This window comes from Aquarana catesbeiana, linkage group LG09 (assembly GCF_042186555.1).
Source record: "Aquarana catesbeiana isolate 2022-GZ linkage group LG09, ASM4218655v1, whole genome shotgun sequence".
NCBI lineage: Eukaryota > Metazoa > Chordata > Amphibia > Anura > Ranidae > Aquarana > Aquarana catesbeiana.
Genome location: NC_133332.1, coordinates 304,460,628 through 304,479,700, shown reverse-complemented (window position 1 = coordinate 304,479,700; position 19,073 = coordinate 304,460,628). Strand labels below are relative to the sequence as shown.

General features: G+C 44.4%; 1 protein-coding gene across 2 annotated transcripts in view; it reads left to right on the top strand.

Annotated features, from left to right (window-relative positions):
- Positions 1 to 19,073, top strand: part of TSC1 (TSC complex subunit 1) — a 122,105-nt gene that overhangs the window by 97,933 nt on the left and 5,099 nt on the right. For both annotated transcript variants that reach the window (XM_073600546.1, XM_073600547.1), the window contains exons 20-21: positions 432 to 619; positions 1,169 to 1,330. In XM_073600546.1, coding sequence (XP_073456647.1) covers positions 432 to 619; positions 1,169 to 1,330 — 350 coding nt within the window. The remainder of the gene's footprint in view (positions 1 to 431; positions 620 to 1,168; positions 1,331 to 19,073) is intronic.

Here is a 19,073-nt window from a genome sequence, read left to right as displayed (position 1 = left end):
TCCTGTAGGCTGCAGCATAACCTGACTTTATCTGAATTTCTGTGTCCATCAATGAACACCCTAAGAATGGATTTTATGGCAAGTTTAAAAAAAAAAAAAAAAAAAAAAAAAAAAATCCTATTGAGCATTTGTAGTAACATTCAACTAAAATTAAAGTTCAAAACGGTCAATACCTTTTTGGAACACATGGTATGTCACGATTTAGATATTTGGATAATTGCGTGTCATGGCTCAGTAGATGTACAGTTAAAAAAAACTAGAGAATTGGGGAGAAACTCTGGAATCTAGAACTGGATAAGGCAAACTTGGCAGTGGTGGCTGAAACCGAATGTCCCTTGTAGTTTCCTTACAGCCTGGTGGTCTATAGATTGCTGTAGCACATGTGACAATGCTGTAAATTTTGGCTAACCTAAATCATGTAATCTGCACAGGAAGTGGAGATGTTGCAGGTCTCCTTTAAGAAGGAACTGGAAAAGGCTCGCTGTATGGTGGTTCAGCATAATCAGAGGCTGGAGAGCACCCAGAAAAGAATAATGGAGCTGGAGGCACAGCTGGCCAAAAAGGAACTGCTCTTCCAGGAACAGAAGAAGTTTCTGGAAGATATCAAAGTCAAGAATCGGTAACGGTTGTGAATCTGCATGTGTTTGTACGCCTATCCTGATTACTGTATCCCATGGAACTGTCCTCCTTAACTAAGCCATTTTTTATGTCTGTAATGTGACATCACTGCTTCCCCTCACCCTTCACCTCCATAGCGGTTCCCAACCTGAAATTACAACTGTGCCCTATAGCGGTGCACACACAGGTTATATCCAGCATTACAGCTTAGCTAGAGAGGATATTGGCTTATTCTAAAACTACAGATGGAAAGTTCTATGACCAAAAGCAACCAATCCATAGTTACTTCCTTAAAGTTAGACAAGTAAGAGATGGATCGTAATGCTTAGCTATTGGTAACGTACTTTTTTTTTTTTTGTGGTGTTTTGCTGAACATGCCTAATGGCTCACTTGTCATTTCACAGACCCCCTTCTGTGTTTTAAAATCAATCAGAAATATATTTATTGCAATGAGTTGGTTAGAGGCAATCATGTTTCATAATTAGTTGGTCCTTAAATTCAATATGTAAGCTGTAAATGATCTTCTGTTATCCTTCTGCTTGGCTCTTAGGGGTCAGTTGCAGGCAGTGGAGAGCAAGTACCATGCTCAGAAAAGGATAAGCCAGTCTTTTGAGAGAGAAATCTTATCTCTGTACTGCCAGCTGGAAAGTGAAGGTCTGTTAAAGAAACGAATGGAAGAGAAAGCAGAAACAGCAGAAGTTGCAGAAGAAAGGTAAGCACAAAAAAAACAAACTTTGCACTCTGTAAAACACAAATTCACGATAAATCAAGTGTAAGGCAGCAGCACTTGAGCATCAGAATACTAGATACGTTAATTACAAAGGCAGGTCTGCTATACCTATAAACATTCCATAAGAAATAGCATAACCACATATAAACTAGTAAAACAATGAAATGTACAAATCACATGAAAATTTAAGCAACCACTGTATATAGGAAAAAATGTCTATAACGTGAACTGGTGCTTTTTAAAGTCACTCCAGTGACAAGGTGCCAACTGCTGCAATCCAAAACCTCCAGGTGCAAACACTCCTTATCAGATCAATTGAGGTTATAGGAGGTCATAAGCGCTCATACAATAAAGCATCCCAGCAGCCCCAGCCAGTGTCTCCTTCATAGCCCAGTATTAATATTGTAGTTCTCATATGCCACAATAAAGCTAAGGAAGAGGCCCAATAGTGCAGCACCATTACAATTCCATAAAAGTTTATTACTTAATTGTACTCGCAAAAGGAAAGAAATTGGCATGTAAGCCTTCCCAGACTCGGACGGTGGGTGTGATGACATCACCGCTGACTCCGCACAACATGTTCCATTGTTTTTAGATGTCAGGGAACCGGATCTAGCTGAAGATGTCCTTGGTTACAAAATAAAGCATATGACCTAAGCAATGTACAGTGGTTCTCCTTCCACCTACCCACTGTTACATTCAGTGAGCAGTACTACCTGCTAGACATGACCCATTAAAGCAAATGGAGCCATGCCGCAACTGCGTGCAATATGAGGTTGTGGTGCAGGCTGTTAGGGGTCAAAGCAGGCAGTGAGGAGGTTACACATGCTTGCTGACATTGCAGGAAGAAGTTGTTGATTGTGGGAGAGGGGGTTGACTGACATTGTAGGAGGGATGATTTAGTGCAGGGGGTAGTGTGCACTAAGCAGCAGCTACAAAGATGCTGCCAGCCAGCCTGGATGCTGATGGGACTTCCTCCCTGCACCAAGCCTGCCCTTTTCCCTGCTCACGTAGCCAGGGATTCTGACAATTGGGATAACAGACTGCCTAGGAGATTTTTTTTTTTTTTTTTTTTTTTTTTTTTTGCTGCGGTCTCAGCTGTCCTCAGCCTGCCTTCTCTCTACCGTGCCAGACAGCAGGCTGAGGAGTAGTCAGATGCAGCAGTAGTGAAGCTGTCAACGTTCCCTTAGGGCTGTATATTTGGCAGGTGGAGAGGCATGTTCTGTGCTGGGAGGAAGCTCTCCTGTCAGCCTTCCAAGCAATATCAGTAGGGGAGGGAGTAATCTTACAATTCATCTATGCTGGCTGACAACAACAGTATTGGTGAAGGAAGGGCTGTGTACAAGGAGGGAGGCCAGCAGTTGAAATTATGTCCCTTCCTCTACATGCTCCTAAGTTCTGTAACAAGACTTCACAGAACAGCCAGACTTCATAGCACAGCACCGGTGAGGCTTGAGAGCAGGTTGCTGCTGTTGTGCTCTTCTCACATCCTCTCAAACAAACAAGTGCAAGATCTATGGGGGCTGGCAGGGAAGAGATCCATGGGAGGAAAACTGCAGGGGGTTGGTGGAGGCAGCAATACGGGCACGTCTGCTCAGGTGAGGGGCTGACTGATCTGGAGGGTTGCACTGGAATTTTCTTACATCCCGATTGGCCAATAGGAAGAGATGGGGAGTGGATGTGACATTGCTACTGGAGGCAGAATCCCCCAGTGGCAAAATGAAACTCTGACAAAATGATCCCCAGTATGAATCTATGCAGAGAAAACTAAACAAACTTAATTTATACTATTAGACATTTAATAGAGTTAACACAGAAAACTTTCTGCAGTGTGTTGGAATGTCTTGACCCTCCCAGTGACAGCGGTGAGTAATTACAGATCTTGAGGATTCAGCCCCAGTGATGTCGGCACTGAGGTCAGGATAGGAAAAGATCAGTTGTAAAATGTCAGGTTGAGAATGCCTTAGCCTGGGGGTCAGCAGCCAGGTGATTGGTAGATCGTGGTCGGGCTTGCTGACCCGCCATCTCAAAGCATCACAGAGTGCAATCCAGAGGGACTGCTTGTAAAGTTGGATTTGTAGTAGTGAGCAAGAGCTGTATAATCTGATGCCTCCTCTGTAGTGCTGGCTCCTGTCCCATGCGAAGTGATACCAACTGCACTCCTTTTCTTATCCATACTAGTGGTCTCCAGGGTGGTGCCAGCAGCAGAAAAGAGCTCTTCAGGTCAGTGTGAAGCAATACACTGGTATAATAGTACAGGGCTGCTTTCATACTGATGTGCTGCGGTATAACCACATCTGCCAAGCATGACCCATTCAAGTGAATGAGGTCGCTCTGCAAATGCCCTGCAATCTTGTGCAGTGCAGCAAACAAGGGGTTAAAGCAGGCAGCATTGTTTTGCTTTCTCACCACCTGCTTTTTAACTCCTTGGACCCTGCATAAGCATGCAGTTGCGGGGCACTTGCAGAGTGGCCTCATTTACTTGAATGGGTCGCAATTGGCAGGCGGTAGCACCCACCAGAAGCAACAGGGGATTTAATTCCTGCTGCGGCATGTGTACATCTTTGGTTGGGGGTGGTAAACTGCAATTCAACCACAGGGTTTTACCACCCCCCAACTTTGTGTGAACGAGCCCTAAGGGTGCCGCTTCCGAATGCAACTAAGGGCTCATTCACAAGTGCAGCAGGTACTGCCGCTCCCCTGAAAAGTGATCCAAGTGTGTTTGACAGGTGGTGGGGAGGTGATATGTTACCTCTTATTTATGATATGATATGTAACCTCTTATTTACGCCCTTAGAAAGCCTGAAGGCGGTGCTTGTTTTTCAGGGTCCTGTGCGCGGCTAGGCTCCCAAAAAGTCTCACACGTGGTATCCCCGTACTCAGGAGAAGCATCAGAATGTATTTTGGGGTGTAATTTCACATATTCCCATGGCATGTTTGAGCAATATATCATTTAGTGACAACTTTGTGCAAAAAAAAAATAATTTGTCTTTTTTCCGCAACTTGTGTCACAATATAAAATTGTCCATGGACTCGACATGTCTCTCAGCAAATAGCTTGGGGTGTCTACTTTCCAAAATGGGGTCATTTGGGGGGGGGGGGGGTTTGAACTGTCCTGGCATTTTATGCACAACATTTAGAAGCTTATGTCACACATCACCCACTCTTCTAACCACTTGAAGACAAAGCCCTTTCTGACACTTTTTGTTTACATGAAAAAAATTTTTTTTTTTTTTGCAAGAAAATTACTTTGAACCCCCAAACATTATATATTTTTTTTAAAGCAAATGCCCTACAGAATAAACTGGTGGGTGTTTCATTTTTTTTTTTCACATAGTATTTACGCAGCGATTTTTCAAACGCATTTTTTGGGGGAAAAAACACACTTTTTTAAATTTTAATGCACTAAAACACACTATATTGCCCAAATGTTTGGTATCCATGTACTCGGCCTAAGATCATCCTTTTTTATTTCATCAAACATGACCTGCTTTAAAATTGTGCACAGACGTGCAGTGGCAACAAAATAAATACATTTTTAAAAGCCTTTACAGGTTACCACTTTAGATTTACAGAGGAGGTCTACTGCTAAAATTACCACCCTCGATCTGACCTTCGCAGTGATACCTCACATGCATGGTGCAATTGCTGTTTACGTTTGACGCCAGACCGACGCTTGCGTTCGCCTTAGCGCGAGAGCAGGGGGGGACAGGGGTGCTTTTTTTTTTTTTTTTTTTTTTATTTTATTTTTAAACTGTTCCTTTCATTTTTTTTTTTTTTTTTTTTTTTTTTAATCATTTTTATTGTTATCCCAGGGAATGTAAATATCCCCTATGATAGCAATAGATAGTGACAGGTATTCTTTCAAAAAAAAAAATTGGTCTATTAGAGCCTAGATCTCTCCCCTGCCCTCAAAGCATCTGACCACACCAAGATTGGTGTGATAAAATGCTTTCCCAATTTCCCAATGGCGCTGTTTACATCCGACGAAACATAAGTCATGAAATGCTCGTAGCTTCCGGTTTCTTAGGCCATAGAGATGTTTGGAGCCACTCTGGTCTCTGATCAGCTCTATGGTCAGCTGACTGAATCACCGGCTGCATTCTCAGGTTCCCTGTTGAGACAGGAGAGCCAGAGAAAAACACGGAAGACGGTGGGGGGGGGGGGCATTCCCTCCCACTGCTTGTAAAAGCAGTCTAGAGGCTAATTAGCTGCTAGGATTGCTTTTACATGAAAGCCGACCGCTGGCTGAAAAGAATGATACCAAGATGATTCCTAAACCTGCAGGCATAACCACTCAAAGTCATGAATTGCGTACCTGAAGACAAAAAAAATGGTTAACAATAAAACACAGTAAACGGTAAAGTATAAAAAATTGCATACCTGAAAAGCAAACCTGATAAAACATAACAATAAAACATTATAGAATACAGTAAAAAAGAGCAGAACAATAGAGAGAGAGAACAATGAAACGAAACTATTTTTTTTTTTTTTTATATTATATATTTTTAATTTTTTTTTTTTTGTAACAAACTTTTATAACTGTAACCGGTTCCAGGTTCGGGTCTCTCAAAATGCGATGGCATCTTGGGAGACCCTGTGAAAGTGTGCCTAGTTTGTGCAATGCTGTACCCTATGCTAATACTCAACTAGTGAATGGTAGCGTTCAAAACATTCACCAATGCAAAGACCAGGATTGTCAGGACAGGAGGGACAATAATAGCAGGTGTCACACCTATATCCGCGCTTGCTGCAGACTCGACATCTTTTTTGGGGGGGTTCGTTGGGTAGGGGTACTCGGGAGGACATAAAAATGCCTCTCATGCAGCCGGTTGGGGATGTGAATGGGGGAAGTACGGGTGCTGCAGAAGTGGTGGGTTCCCAATTATTAGGATTGGCGAATGCAGCAGGAAGGGCATTATGGGCACGACGGGCCTGTGTTTGTCTTCTTCTTGGTGGCAGCGGGACACTACTTGTGCTTGCCACCTCACCAGCTTGAACTGCACTTATGGGACTTGCCACGTCACCAAGTGTTACTGCAGTGCTGGTTTGACTATGACCGGGGTGTACTAGGCCGCTGGTGCTTGCCAGTTCACCAAAACGCTACCAAAAAAACTGTTAGCGATCGCAGGGATCAGGCCTGACTCTGCAAACGCTGCAGTTATGCGTTTAGTGTCGGTGATCGATCGATACTGCACTTGGGTTGGCTGGGCTGGGCCGGGCCGAGGGGCAAAAATGCAGGTGCTAGCAGGTATCTGGGCTGATCCTGCTAACACTGCGTTTTTGGGAACCCTAAACTGCTGGGGACGCTACTATAGATCAGATCAGATATTGATCCGTTCAGATACTATACCACTAAGGGAGGCGTATGCTGCGTGCGTGGGTGTTAGCGATACTGGTGCTAATCTGACGCTGCCTGGGGCGATGCATATCACCGCCAGGCGATCAGGGGGCTAAACCTTTATTCGGTAATAAACGGTGGGTGCCCTAAAAAAAAAAAAAAAACAAACTAACCAGCGTCACCCGTAACAGTTATACGGTGATCAGTGGTGAAAGGGTTAACTGGGGGGTTAAAACATTTATTAGATAGTATATGGAGGTCACTGTCGCTATAAAACGCTGACGGCAAACCTAAATATTTGCCTCCCTAACTAGCGTCACCAGTGACGCTAATACAGCGATCAGAAAAATGATCGCTTAGCGACACTGGCGATGGGGGGTGTTCAAGGGGTTAAAACTTTATTAGGGAAGGTTAGAGGGGTACCCTAACTGCCCTAACACACTAACTGTCACAAACTGACACCAATGCAGTAATCAGAAAAAAAAAAAAACTGCTTGGTATCAGTGTGACGGGGGGGGGGGGGGGGGGGGGGAATCGGGGGGGTGTAAAGTGTGCCTGGCATGTGTTGTGCACTCACATTGCAGTCTTCTCTCCTCGGCGCCGGAATGGAAAATACTGAGCCGAGGAGAGATGACATCATTTCCTTTGCTGCTGTTTAGCATACAGCAGCAGAGGAATGATTCTGATTGGCTGGGAGCGATCGCGAGGGGGGGCCCACGAATGGATGGTCTCCCCCTCGCCTCTCATCGCTCCCAGACCAAAGCCGACCGCCTCGGGCACCCACCTGCGGGAGGCAGATCGCGTACAGGTACGTGATTCTGCCGACGTACATCGGCGTGAGGTGGTCGGCAAGTGGTTAAAAAAAGTCAGCAGCTACAAATACTGCAGCTGCTGACTTTTAATAATCGGACACTTACCTGTCCCACGGTCCAGCGATGCGGGGATCGAAGCCCCACTCGTCTCTCCCTCTATTCAGCGGCGCCTGCATTGAAACTGTGGGCGCCCGGCTGTGGCTTCACAGCCTGGCACCCACTGCACGAGCGGCGCCGCGCGCCGTGATTGGCCGCTCAGTCATCTGGGACCTGTAATGTGTCCCAGATTGACAGGAGGGAGGGGGCAGAGCTGAGCCCTTCCTGCGCCGAGGGGAAGTGATGTCACCAGCCCAGGCACTGAAGGAGGCAGACTACGAGGGACCCCCTAGCAACAGCCATTTAGAGGGGAGTTTAAAAAAAAAAAAAAAAATCCAACATTTTTTTTTTTGTTTTTTTTTTTGTTTTGGCACATTCATGCTTTTTTTTTTTTTTTTTTTTTTTTTGGCGGAACACCACTTTAAGGTTGCCTACCCTTGCCTTAGCCACTCCCATAAGTGTTGGAGGGGCAAGAAAAATTGCAGTGCCACCTAGTGAAAAATAAGGGGACTAATTGCCACCTGAAAGGGCATCCATTCTTTGCTGATGGCTTACATTTTAGTATGTTCAGTTGGAAAAGTGTAAAGTGCTGACAGGAGCACTTACATTCATGACTGGAGTTGGGCTTAAGTTTAAAAATGCCTACAATATCAAGACCATTATGTACAAATATCTGTGTGTCAAATATATATAGATCTCCTTCATTGTGACTGGAATCTCTATCTCTATCTCTGTCTCTATCATCAGTGCCCCTATGAGCAATAAAGGAGAAAAGAGATGTTTAACTGTGTCTTGCACCAGTCCTTCTCAACATGTTCCGTGGGGTTCCTGCTTCCTCAAAAGTTTGAGGAGTATAGATTGACAAGTAAAGGGGGGAAAACGTGATACCAAACAAATATACATTGTACATGGGTCCATATGAACACATGGAAAAATAGGATATATTAGACATAAGTACAACACGTGTATCTACACATAGGGCCCCAAACATCATTGCAGCCACCAACAATGCATATACAACTCCAGGAACTCACCCAGCCAGCGCCCAGGAGGGGCAGAAGCATTGGACAGCGGGAGGTCTCCCCGGCAAATGTGGGGATCAAACAATGACTATGTAGATCTATTTGTAGCAAAAACATAATTTAAGATCGTAATTGGGTCATAACAAATCTATTATATAATATGACATAAAGTATAGTGTGTGTGTGTGTGTGTGTGTGTGTGTGTGTGTGTATATACACACCTCATATACATATATATGTGTGTGTCTAATGATAAATATAGATATGTATGTGTATGTGTGTATAGATATATATTGATATTGTATCTGCACTAGCTCCTGGCAGTATATGCAAAGAGGACTGAAAGAAAGGAAACGCAGGTGGTCTGTAATGGTGAGTATGGGTCAATAGTATCTAGATAAAATAATTATACAGCATACTGAGACGGTGTCTCTTTGAGAGTGAAAATACATACATAGGCCACGCCACTCACCTTCCAGATACAGCTTAAGTTGCAATAAAGGGTTAAAGCCTAGTTAGGCAGATGTACCAGTTTCAGATATTTTATCGAAGTATAATCCTATAAGAGTTATGCAGACCATCGCACCTTCATGATTAAGTGAGTGCCTTTAACCATAAAACAAGGCTACTAAATGATCTTCTCCCATAGTCTGACTTGTCAAAAATGCTGCCAGAAGTCATTGTACCTGCGGTCTCGGTCCCCAATTGCAGCACCACCAGGAGAGTGTCTTGAGTGCCTCTGTGTCTGATCCCTGCCTGGCAATTGTCCTGCGTGTGGTGGTGGATGGCATTGCCAGACCCAGCTCCCAAATGCGCATTGCTGCAGCATTCGTCAACGAGTCCCCAGCCATAACCGGGCTCACCGTCGCCAGTGACACCTAGCGACCAGACGGCCAAACCGCACCTAGTGCAACTGAGCCGCCTTGTCAAATAGGCGGAGGGTGAGGAAGCACCTGTCCGCCAGTGTCCGGTCAGTGGGAGACTCACACCTGCCAGGTTATGACCAAGGAGCCACACTCAACACACACTCACTGTCTTATGGATGAATAAATACGATGCAGGGTGCCCATGCATAGAGAACCTATAAAAAGGAAAAAGAAAAGTGGGGGAAAATATATATATATATATATATATATATATATATATATATATATATTATATATATATATATATATATATATATATATATATATATATATATATATATATATATATATTCCCCCACTTTTCTTTTTCCTTTTTATAGGTGGTTAGGTTCTCTATGCATGGGCACCCTGCATCGTATTTATTCATCCATAAGACAGTATGGCTCGATGGAAATGGTCTTATCCTGTTGCTTCCTGAGTGTGTGTTGAGTGTGGCTCCTTGGTCATAACCTGGCAGGTGTGAGTCTCCCACTGACCAGACACTGGCGGACAGGTGATATATATATATATATAAACTATAACACCTTTATAGCAATCAGTTATTGCAAAAGAAGAAGAAAGAGAAATACAATGTGAGATCAAAAATGTAGCTATATAAATCCTGCAAAATTTTAAGAGAGCAATCCAAAATGTTTTTTCCACCAAGGGGGTAAAGGAAGGGAGGAGAAAAAGGGCAGGGACAAAACTCCAGGGTGGAAGGGAAAAGGGGAAGGCTTAAAAGGACAGTGTAATTTTTATTGTGCCCCAATAGGGGTATTTTAAGTACTTGGACCATGTATAGGGAGATTTACTTCCATTTTTTTTTTTAAAGAATGTTTTTGTATGAATTTTAATTCCTGGAGGTACAGTAGCAGACAATCTTTCAATCCAGAGGATTTTGTGTTGTAAAATGCGTTTTATCTTAGTCTCCTCCTTGGTTCAGGAGGGGTTACCTCCATTACAAATGACTACAGTATTGTCAAATTTATGGTGGCGGCCAATGTGTCTAGTAATTGGGGTTACGATCTTGCCACTACTCAAATAGTAAACATGGTCCCCAGTCCTTTGGCTGAATTGTCGGGTGGTCTTACTGACATAAAAAGCTTTGCACTGGCAACTCATAAGAAAAATTACACCTTGGGGGCTATTTGTGAAAGGCAAATCCACTTTGCACTAAAAGTGCACTTGAAAGTACAGTTGCTGTAGATCTGGGGGGGACATGCAAGGAAGAACAGCCATTAAGCTTGCACATGATTGGATGATAAAATCAGCAGAGCTTCCCCTCATTTCAGATGTTCCCCTCAGATCTACAGCGACTGCGCTTCAAGGGTACTTGTAGTGCAAAGTGGATTTGCCTTTTGTAGATAACCCCCCCATGCAAAAGCATGTAAATTGCATGTAAATTGGTGCCATTGACCGTCTTGGTAAATAAATTCCCCGACCCTCAGTTACCCATGGGCATCTTTGGCATTCGCCACAATAGTAACTCCCTCTTAGTGAAGATAAGTAGAAGAATCATAATGACTGAGTTTGTTGCTTAGTGTTGTAGCTCGTCTAAAGACCAACTCCGGGTCGGGTCGAAGGTATTTAGAAAGGGTATAATTACTGGTCAGTAAGTGCCAGTTTTTAGACATGATTGATCAAAGGGGCGGCTCATGTGCAGAGAATCGGGTAACAAATTTTAACAGTCCCTGAGTTAGTCTTTTGAGTATTTTTGTAAAGCAATTCCGCTCTTTGGTGGCTTTTGGCCCTGTTAAAGGCTTTTCTCGAGGGATTTTGAGTAGCCTCAAGCTAGGTGGCGTTATTGCCGAAGATTAGCCTGTGTCTGAAAATCATCATCTAGCGAGCAATTCCTATGCAAACGTAAATATTGTGTATAGGGTATGCTCTTAACTAGGTGAGCAGGATGTGAGCTTGAAGCGTAAGAAAGTGTTACCAGCGCTAGGTTTTCTGTAAAGGTTGGTAATGATCTCTCCTTCCCTGTTTTTGATCTCAAGATCAAGAAATGAGATTGTGTGTGCATCATAAACATGGGTGAATTTAGGATTGTAATTGCTGCTGTTCAGTGCTGTCAGGAATTTTATTAGGTTTTCTGACCCTTCCATATCATGAGCATCTTATCTATGTAGCGGAACCAGTAAAGAACATGGCATAACCATGTGGAAAAGGAATCCCCCCGAAAATACATCTCTCTCCCAGATGCCTAAATATAGGTCATCGTAGGAGGGTGCACAGGCATTAATGGCATTAATCCATGAATGTAAAGCGATTCTTAGCTGGAACAAATTCCAATAGTGCTAGGATAAATCTGTTGAGTGGCCATGTCATTTGATCCTGTTCCATAAGGAAAGAACCCACCACCCAGATGCCCTGCCCGTGCCATTTGGTACTGGGAATGAGACATAGCCATAATGTTGTCCCCTTTATCTGATGGCTTAATAACAAATTCATCAGATGTCTAATTGTTTAGGGGCCAGTTCCCTAGACGAATTGGCAGCCGGTGGCTGCCATTTTTGGGACCGTAAGTCTTTCACAGTTGGAGAAATGCCCAGATGTGTGGGCAGGTAGGTAGATCTGGGAAGTGTTTGGATTTAGGATAAAGGAGGTATTGGGTGAAAAATTACAGAAGAAGTGATGAGATTCAGGTCCAAAACAAGAGCTCTCCACCGTTGTCCCAAAGCAGAATCCAACTGCACATTTCCCTCCTCATGCAAGAGCACTTGTAGTATAGTGCTTAATTTGTTCTGTTAGTTCTTTTTCTATTCTTATTTTGGTTTTGGTCATCATTCATGTACTTATGTCAGATTTCTAGAAAACATATATAGATCTTAATGGTTTCTATAATGTCTGTAGGTTGAGAGGGGCAGAAACCTAGACCCAGGCACAATACCAAGATTTGTGCAGGGGTAAGCTGCACAAGTTAAATTAATAATTCTGACTGGTTTGTATAGCTTGAGTGGTTGGGTTCCGAACCATACAGCTGCTGAGATTCCCCTGTTTTTTTTTGGCCTCCTGCCAATGCCGTGGCTGGATCTAAAAAAAAAAAAAAAAAAAAAAAAAAAAAAAATCCCCTGTAATTGATGGTGCCTTTAGTAGTACCACTAGTGTTAGATGTACCTTTTTTTTTTTTTTTTTTTTTTAAATAAAATGTTGTGAAGGATGGGCGTGGCCTGGAGCGGCATGAAGTAGGACGCAGTTAGGCAGAGCTCCGCCGGTCACTTATCCGTCCTAACATCCTAAGACCGTCACACGGATCCACAAGCCCATACTACACAGCCGCCAACCCAGAGACCAGCCAGGACATGTCACCGCCGAAAAAGACGTCCGCGGCGGCCTCAAAACTGGATCAATACCGCCGACAAGGCACAGACCCCTCCAGCCAAGATGGCGCCGCCGCGCTGGAAGAGGAGCCCTCGGCCGGAACAGACACAGCAAGGGTACTGGAGGCTATATCATCCTGCCAAGAAGCCATCACAGCTTGTCAAACCTCCCTTACAGCGCGGATTGAGGAAGTAAAGGTGGACATCTCACTGGTAAGACAAGACTTTCAGAAACTAAAAGGCAGAGTCACAGAAGCTGAGAATCGGCTAGGCACTGTGGAGGACTCCCTCCCCCCCCTGCAGAACACAACATCAGAACTGCAGCATCAAGTGAACCAGCTCCTCCAGAAGCAAGACGACATTGAGAATCGCCTTCGCAGGTGTAACCTCAGATTCGTCGGCCTCCCAGAGGGGGTGGAAGGGAAAGACCCCCCCACGTTTTTGGAAAATTTACTCTGCGACACATATGGAAAGGAATCATTCTCCCCAACATTTGTGGTCGAACGTGCACACCGCCTCTCAGGCAGACCACCACCATCCGGAGCCCCCCCACGCACGTTCATCGCAAAATTCCTGAACTACAGGGATAGAGACACTATTCTACGGCTCAGCAGAGTGAAGGGCAATATCCCCCTGGGAAACAAAATGATTGCCATATACCCGGATTTCTCTGCAGAAGTGCAGCGTAGGCGCCGCACATTCACCGAGGTCAAAAGGCGCCTGCGCATCAAGAACATCAAATACGCCATGCTTTTCCCGGCCCGGCTACGTGTAGAGGGCGAAGACAGGGCACACTTCTTCGAGGACCCGGAGGCTGCCATCGCCTGGCTGGAGCAGAGAGAGACTCACAGATAAGTACCACTTTACAATCTACTTGTCTGCCCTATGCAACATATATGTCCCCTCAAAATATTCCACCCTATAATACCCTGATCCTCCGGACGCAACACTATTTAAGTCCAGACATTTCCATATATATGCAAGCTGATCAGTCTGCCCCCCCAACATTCTCCACATGATCAGCACCTTGAAATGCTGCAAGACCGTTCATCTGATTTACCCCACCTGGATAAACCCCTTAATTATAATAATAGAACGAATAGACTTTACCAAACACCACAACCGCATAATACATTGGGGGACTCCGACAGGATACAATCCGCAAGATTCTTAACTGACCATAACAAACACCATTTTCCCTAATGGACTTCCTATAAGACCCTACCCCAGCAACAAGTTCACCCTAAAATCGCACAGCAAGGTCCACATCTATAACCGACGGAGCACGCTTGACTTAATAATGATCCTCACCAGTGAAGGTGAGTCGAGTCCTGAACTCTACAACGGTACGCAGCGTATTTTCGCCCTATGTACCACGGTTATCCACCTGAAATGGAACGCTCTGATCAGGACAGCACTGCTCGAGACATTTCAGCTCCCTGAGCTCATTACTATCCTGGATACAGTGACTGTCTCTCAAGAAACCTTAACATACCACTTTTTTTCCACAGGTTGGACAAGGTTAATGCCATGTTGGCAGTTCGGGAACAAAGCCCGCACCAGGTTTGGGAGGTGCAGGGCAGGGAGGGGGGAAGGGAATGTTAGAGTTATGCAATTCTCATTGTGCTATCTAACGTCAAAAGCAAGTACCTGTCTATGTATGATTCCCAGGGTGCATCAGAAATTTGCCTATAATATTGTTACCTGTGTTGAGACACTGCGGAGTGGGGTGGCCTGAGTCCTGGGGCTCAATACATAACATAAATACTTAGATGACCAACCTAAAATTTGTCACGTGGAATATCCGCGGTATCAGAGAACCTATCAAAAGGTCAGCAGTATTCTCGATCATTAAAAAACTAAAAGCAGATGTAGTGGCTCTGGTCGAAACACACGCCGAGGGCCTAGCACATAAAGTACTCCAGAGACCATGGATTGGATGGGCGTTCCATTCAACACATACTACCCTATCTAGAGGAGTTTCACTCCTAATCGCCAAAAGCACACACTTCGAGCTCCAGGACTCAGTAATCGACCCATCGGGCAGATATGTCCTCATAAAGGCCAAAATCTATGGAGACCCAATCCTCCTTATGGCATTCTATGTTCCGCCACCATTTAATGCAGCCGTTATTGTTGAAGGGTTTAATTTCATGGCACTACACCCCAGCATCCCGGCAATATGGCTAGGAGATTTCAATAATGTCCTAGATCCCGCACTAGATAGACTTAATGCCTCATCTGCCGAACCTATGACATCACACCCCACAAGATTCGCCAGACTTCTATCAGATTTTGGCCTAATAGACACATGGAGATTCAGGAATCCTACAGATAAACGATTTTCCTGCTTTTCCACGTCGCATAGGGCTATGTCACGAATAGACCTCATATTAGTGTCCAAAACACTCCTCCCAAGACTGACGGACGCTGGCTTCTCTCCTAGGTCCCTCTCCGACCATTGTCCCTACTGGGCCACGCTCAAAGTTCCTCACAACCGCCCACCAGCGACATGGAGACTGAACCCTTTCTGGCTGACCATATTGCCGGAGGAGGACGATCTCTTAACAGAATGGGATAATTATTTTCAAATTAATGAAGGCTCCGCCCCAGTCCAACTAGTGTGGGAAACTTTTAAAAAACATGCCCGAATGATCCTTACCAGTAGAATTAACAAAATTAAAAGAACTTCAGAATCTGCGATAGCTAAAGCGGAGGCTGGTCTTCGAGACTCTGAAAAACTGTTTCTCGAGGCCCCCACCGCAGACAAAGCTGATAATCTTAAACTATGTACAAGGGTATTAACTCAGCTACATTATGAAAAATCCAAAAGAAAACTTTTTTTCCATAGGCAACGATCATTCGAGCACGGGGAACGGGCGGGGAAACTGTTGGCCTATTTGGTACATAGTGAAGATAGACCCCCCGTGGTAATTTCACTGCGCTCACCCACTGGGACCGTAGAGACAGAACCACACAAGGTAACAGACATCTTTAGAGAATTCTTCAGTAAACTCTATACTTCATTAGCCCCCACAGACACTTCCCTGATGGAAACATTCCTGGGGAAATTAACTATTCCCCAACTCTCCACAGAACAGGTTGAGGAACTAGAGGCTCCATTGACAACAGATGAGATATCCAGTGCCTTGGCGACACTCCCTGGCTCAAAGTCTCCAGGCTCAGACGGCCTTCCGGTGGAATTTTATTCCACCTATGCAGCAACACTGACCCCTAGATTGCTACAGCTATACGAAGCCATATTTAAGGATCTCAGTCTGCCAGCCTCCATGAGAGAGGCTACTATAGTCTTAATCCCCAAGCCAGGGAAGGATCCATTAGTCCCAGAGTCATACCGCCCCATATCTCTACTACAAGTAGACATTAAAATTCTCGCAAAAATATTAGCCATTCGCCTGAATAAAGTAATCCTCTCCCTAATCCATGGTGACCAGGCAGGATTTATGCCTGGCAGAAATACTTCCTTCAACCTCAGGAGACTATTCATAAATCTACAAGCCACCCATGAAAATGTAGGAGCTAGAATGATCGTCGCCTTGGACACGGCCAAGGCGTTCGACTCAGTAGAGTGGAACTACCTGTGGAGCTGCCTGGCCAGGTTCGGCTTCGGCCCCAACTACATAAAATGGGTGCAGCTCTTATACCAATCCCCATCAGCGAGGGTACTGGCGAACGGGTGGCCATCCGAGCAATTCCCATTGACCAGAGGCACGCGGCAGGGATGCCCTCTGTCGCCGCTGCTGTACGCTCTGGCGGCAGAGCCCCTTGCCATCGCCATTCGGGCACACCCGGGCATAAAGGGACTCCGCAGGGGGGACGTAATTGAAAAAATCAGTACCTATGCGGACGACACCCTGCTATACCTAGACGACTCTGAAAACTCTTTGCCCCTCACACTTGACCTAATAAAACAGTTCGGTACATTTTCAGGCCTTAGGATAAATTGGGACAAATCCCAAATATTACCCCTTGACAGTTTCCCACAACCTAAAGACAGAGCACTGCTACCCCTACAGAGAGTTGACACCATCAAGTATCTAGGTGTAAGGACTACAAGAGACCCAGCTGACTACGAAACACTCAATATAACACCGTTGTTTGCGATGCTTAAACACAAGACACAGATATGGGCTCGTCTCCCGCTGGGAGTAACAGGGCGAATAAATCTAGTTAAGATGGTCCTCTTACCCAAAGTATTATATATGACTTGGCATTCGCCAATATACCTAGTCCTTAGACATTTTAAGCTAATGGAAGTTATATTGAAACCATTTATCTGGGGAAACAACAGACATAAAATCGCCTGGCAAAAACTCAAAAACCCCACAGACCTAGCGGGAATGGCCCTACCTGACCTCAATGCCTACTATATAGCTGCACAGCTGTCCCAAATCTTTCATATAGACAAGACAGATAGCGAAAGATTCATGCACTTCCTATGTCCCAGGTGGGCTCATCCAACACAAGACACACTGGCTGTAATAGCAGGAAAAACCACTAGAGAAGATAAAAATGCAAGAGGAAAAACACTGCTATATCACTACACTAAGATTTGGAACCTAGCCATGGACAAACTACAACTGTCAGCAATTAATGAATTCACCCCCCTATGGCATAATATAAACCTCCCAGAATTTAACATAATACCAGATAACGAGGTGTGGAGTTCTAGGGGGATCTTCTACATGTCACATATCATTCACAACGGCAGATTAAAAACCTTTGAAAGATTGCAAACAGAATTTGCATTACCAAACCAAATGCTTTTCAGGTACATACAACTACGCCATGCCTTCTATACACAATTCCCGCAGGGGGAAACAAATTTGACAAACAACCCATTAATGGAGGCACTGAAATGCCCTGACCCTAAAAAACTAATATCTCAATTCTATCAGATGCTGACACTGCCGCAGGCTACCAAAGCAGCCTACGCCCTAAAATCAAGGTGGGAGGGAGAAGTTGGCACAATAGCAGACGATGAGTGGAGCGATGCCTTAGATGCATGTAAACTAGTGTCCCCTAAGTTGTCAGACCGCCTAACCCAAACCTTCCTGCTACATAGAGCATACCTCACACCACTCAAGCTAGCAAAATTCAAGAGTAACCAAACAACAATATGCCCAATGTGCGATCAGGCCACAGGTACTTTTTTTCATCTACTATGGCAGTGCCCTCGAATCCAAGCATACTGGGCGCAGATAATACGCTTCCTACATGATACTATGGGTTCCCCAGTAACACTACAACCCAAGCTCTGCATACTGGGAATCCTATCAGACCCAGAGATAAATAAACTCAAAAAAATATTTGTTCACGAAACACTCTTCTCCGCACGTAAAGTTATTGCCAGAAATTGGATGAGGCCTGACCCCCCAGAGTTCACACACTGGATAATAGAAGTCAATAACACACTACCCTACAAAAAATTGGTGTACTTACACAGAGGCTGCCCTCTCAAATATGACCAGATCTGGGATAGGTGGACTCAGTCGTCTGATACCTGTACGTGAGAAGGGGCGGGGCATGGAGATGACCTGGTTGATGGCCCCTACCCACACCATATCAGAGAAGCTCTCCTAATGAAGATTGGCCAATACACACCAACCCAGAATAATTACCTTTTATATATGTACCATGGGAAAAGTATAAAAGAAACTAGACATGAGATATAAAGTCGTATGCAAACTCATATATACATGCTGAAAACTGTATTGTTATCCTCCGGGATCACTATGTACACAAAACTTTTTTTTTTTCTGTAATGTTTTATTTTACTAAATAAACTCACTTTTGATGAAAAAAAAAAAAATGTTGTGAAGGATAGGAGTCAGATTACTTGTAATGGAGTTAGTATCTCCCGCATGGGGTGCAGTACCAGGGAGTCTCTTGCTCTTAGTCAGTTGACGAATGAATGCCCACCACCATACCTAGTGTGTTTTTGTAAGGACATGATTGAGAAGCCTTGTGTTCCAGATAAGCTCCTCTTAAACTTCTGAGGAAGCGGTAACCCCGCAAAACATATTGAGAGAGATTGGTGCAAGACGCAGTTAAACATCTTTACTCCCCTATTGCTTATAGGGTGTGTATCTATAGAGAGATAAATGAAGGATGTATGTAAAATTTGTGTGTAAAAGTCTTTGGTCCTCCCTATTCCAGTTTTTTTTAAGCATTTAAGGCTTATGATTTTTTTTTTTTGTGTGGCTTA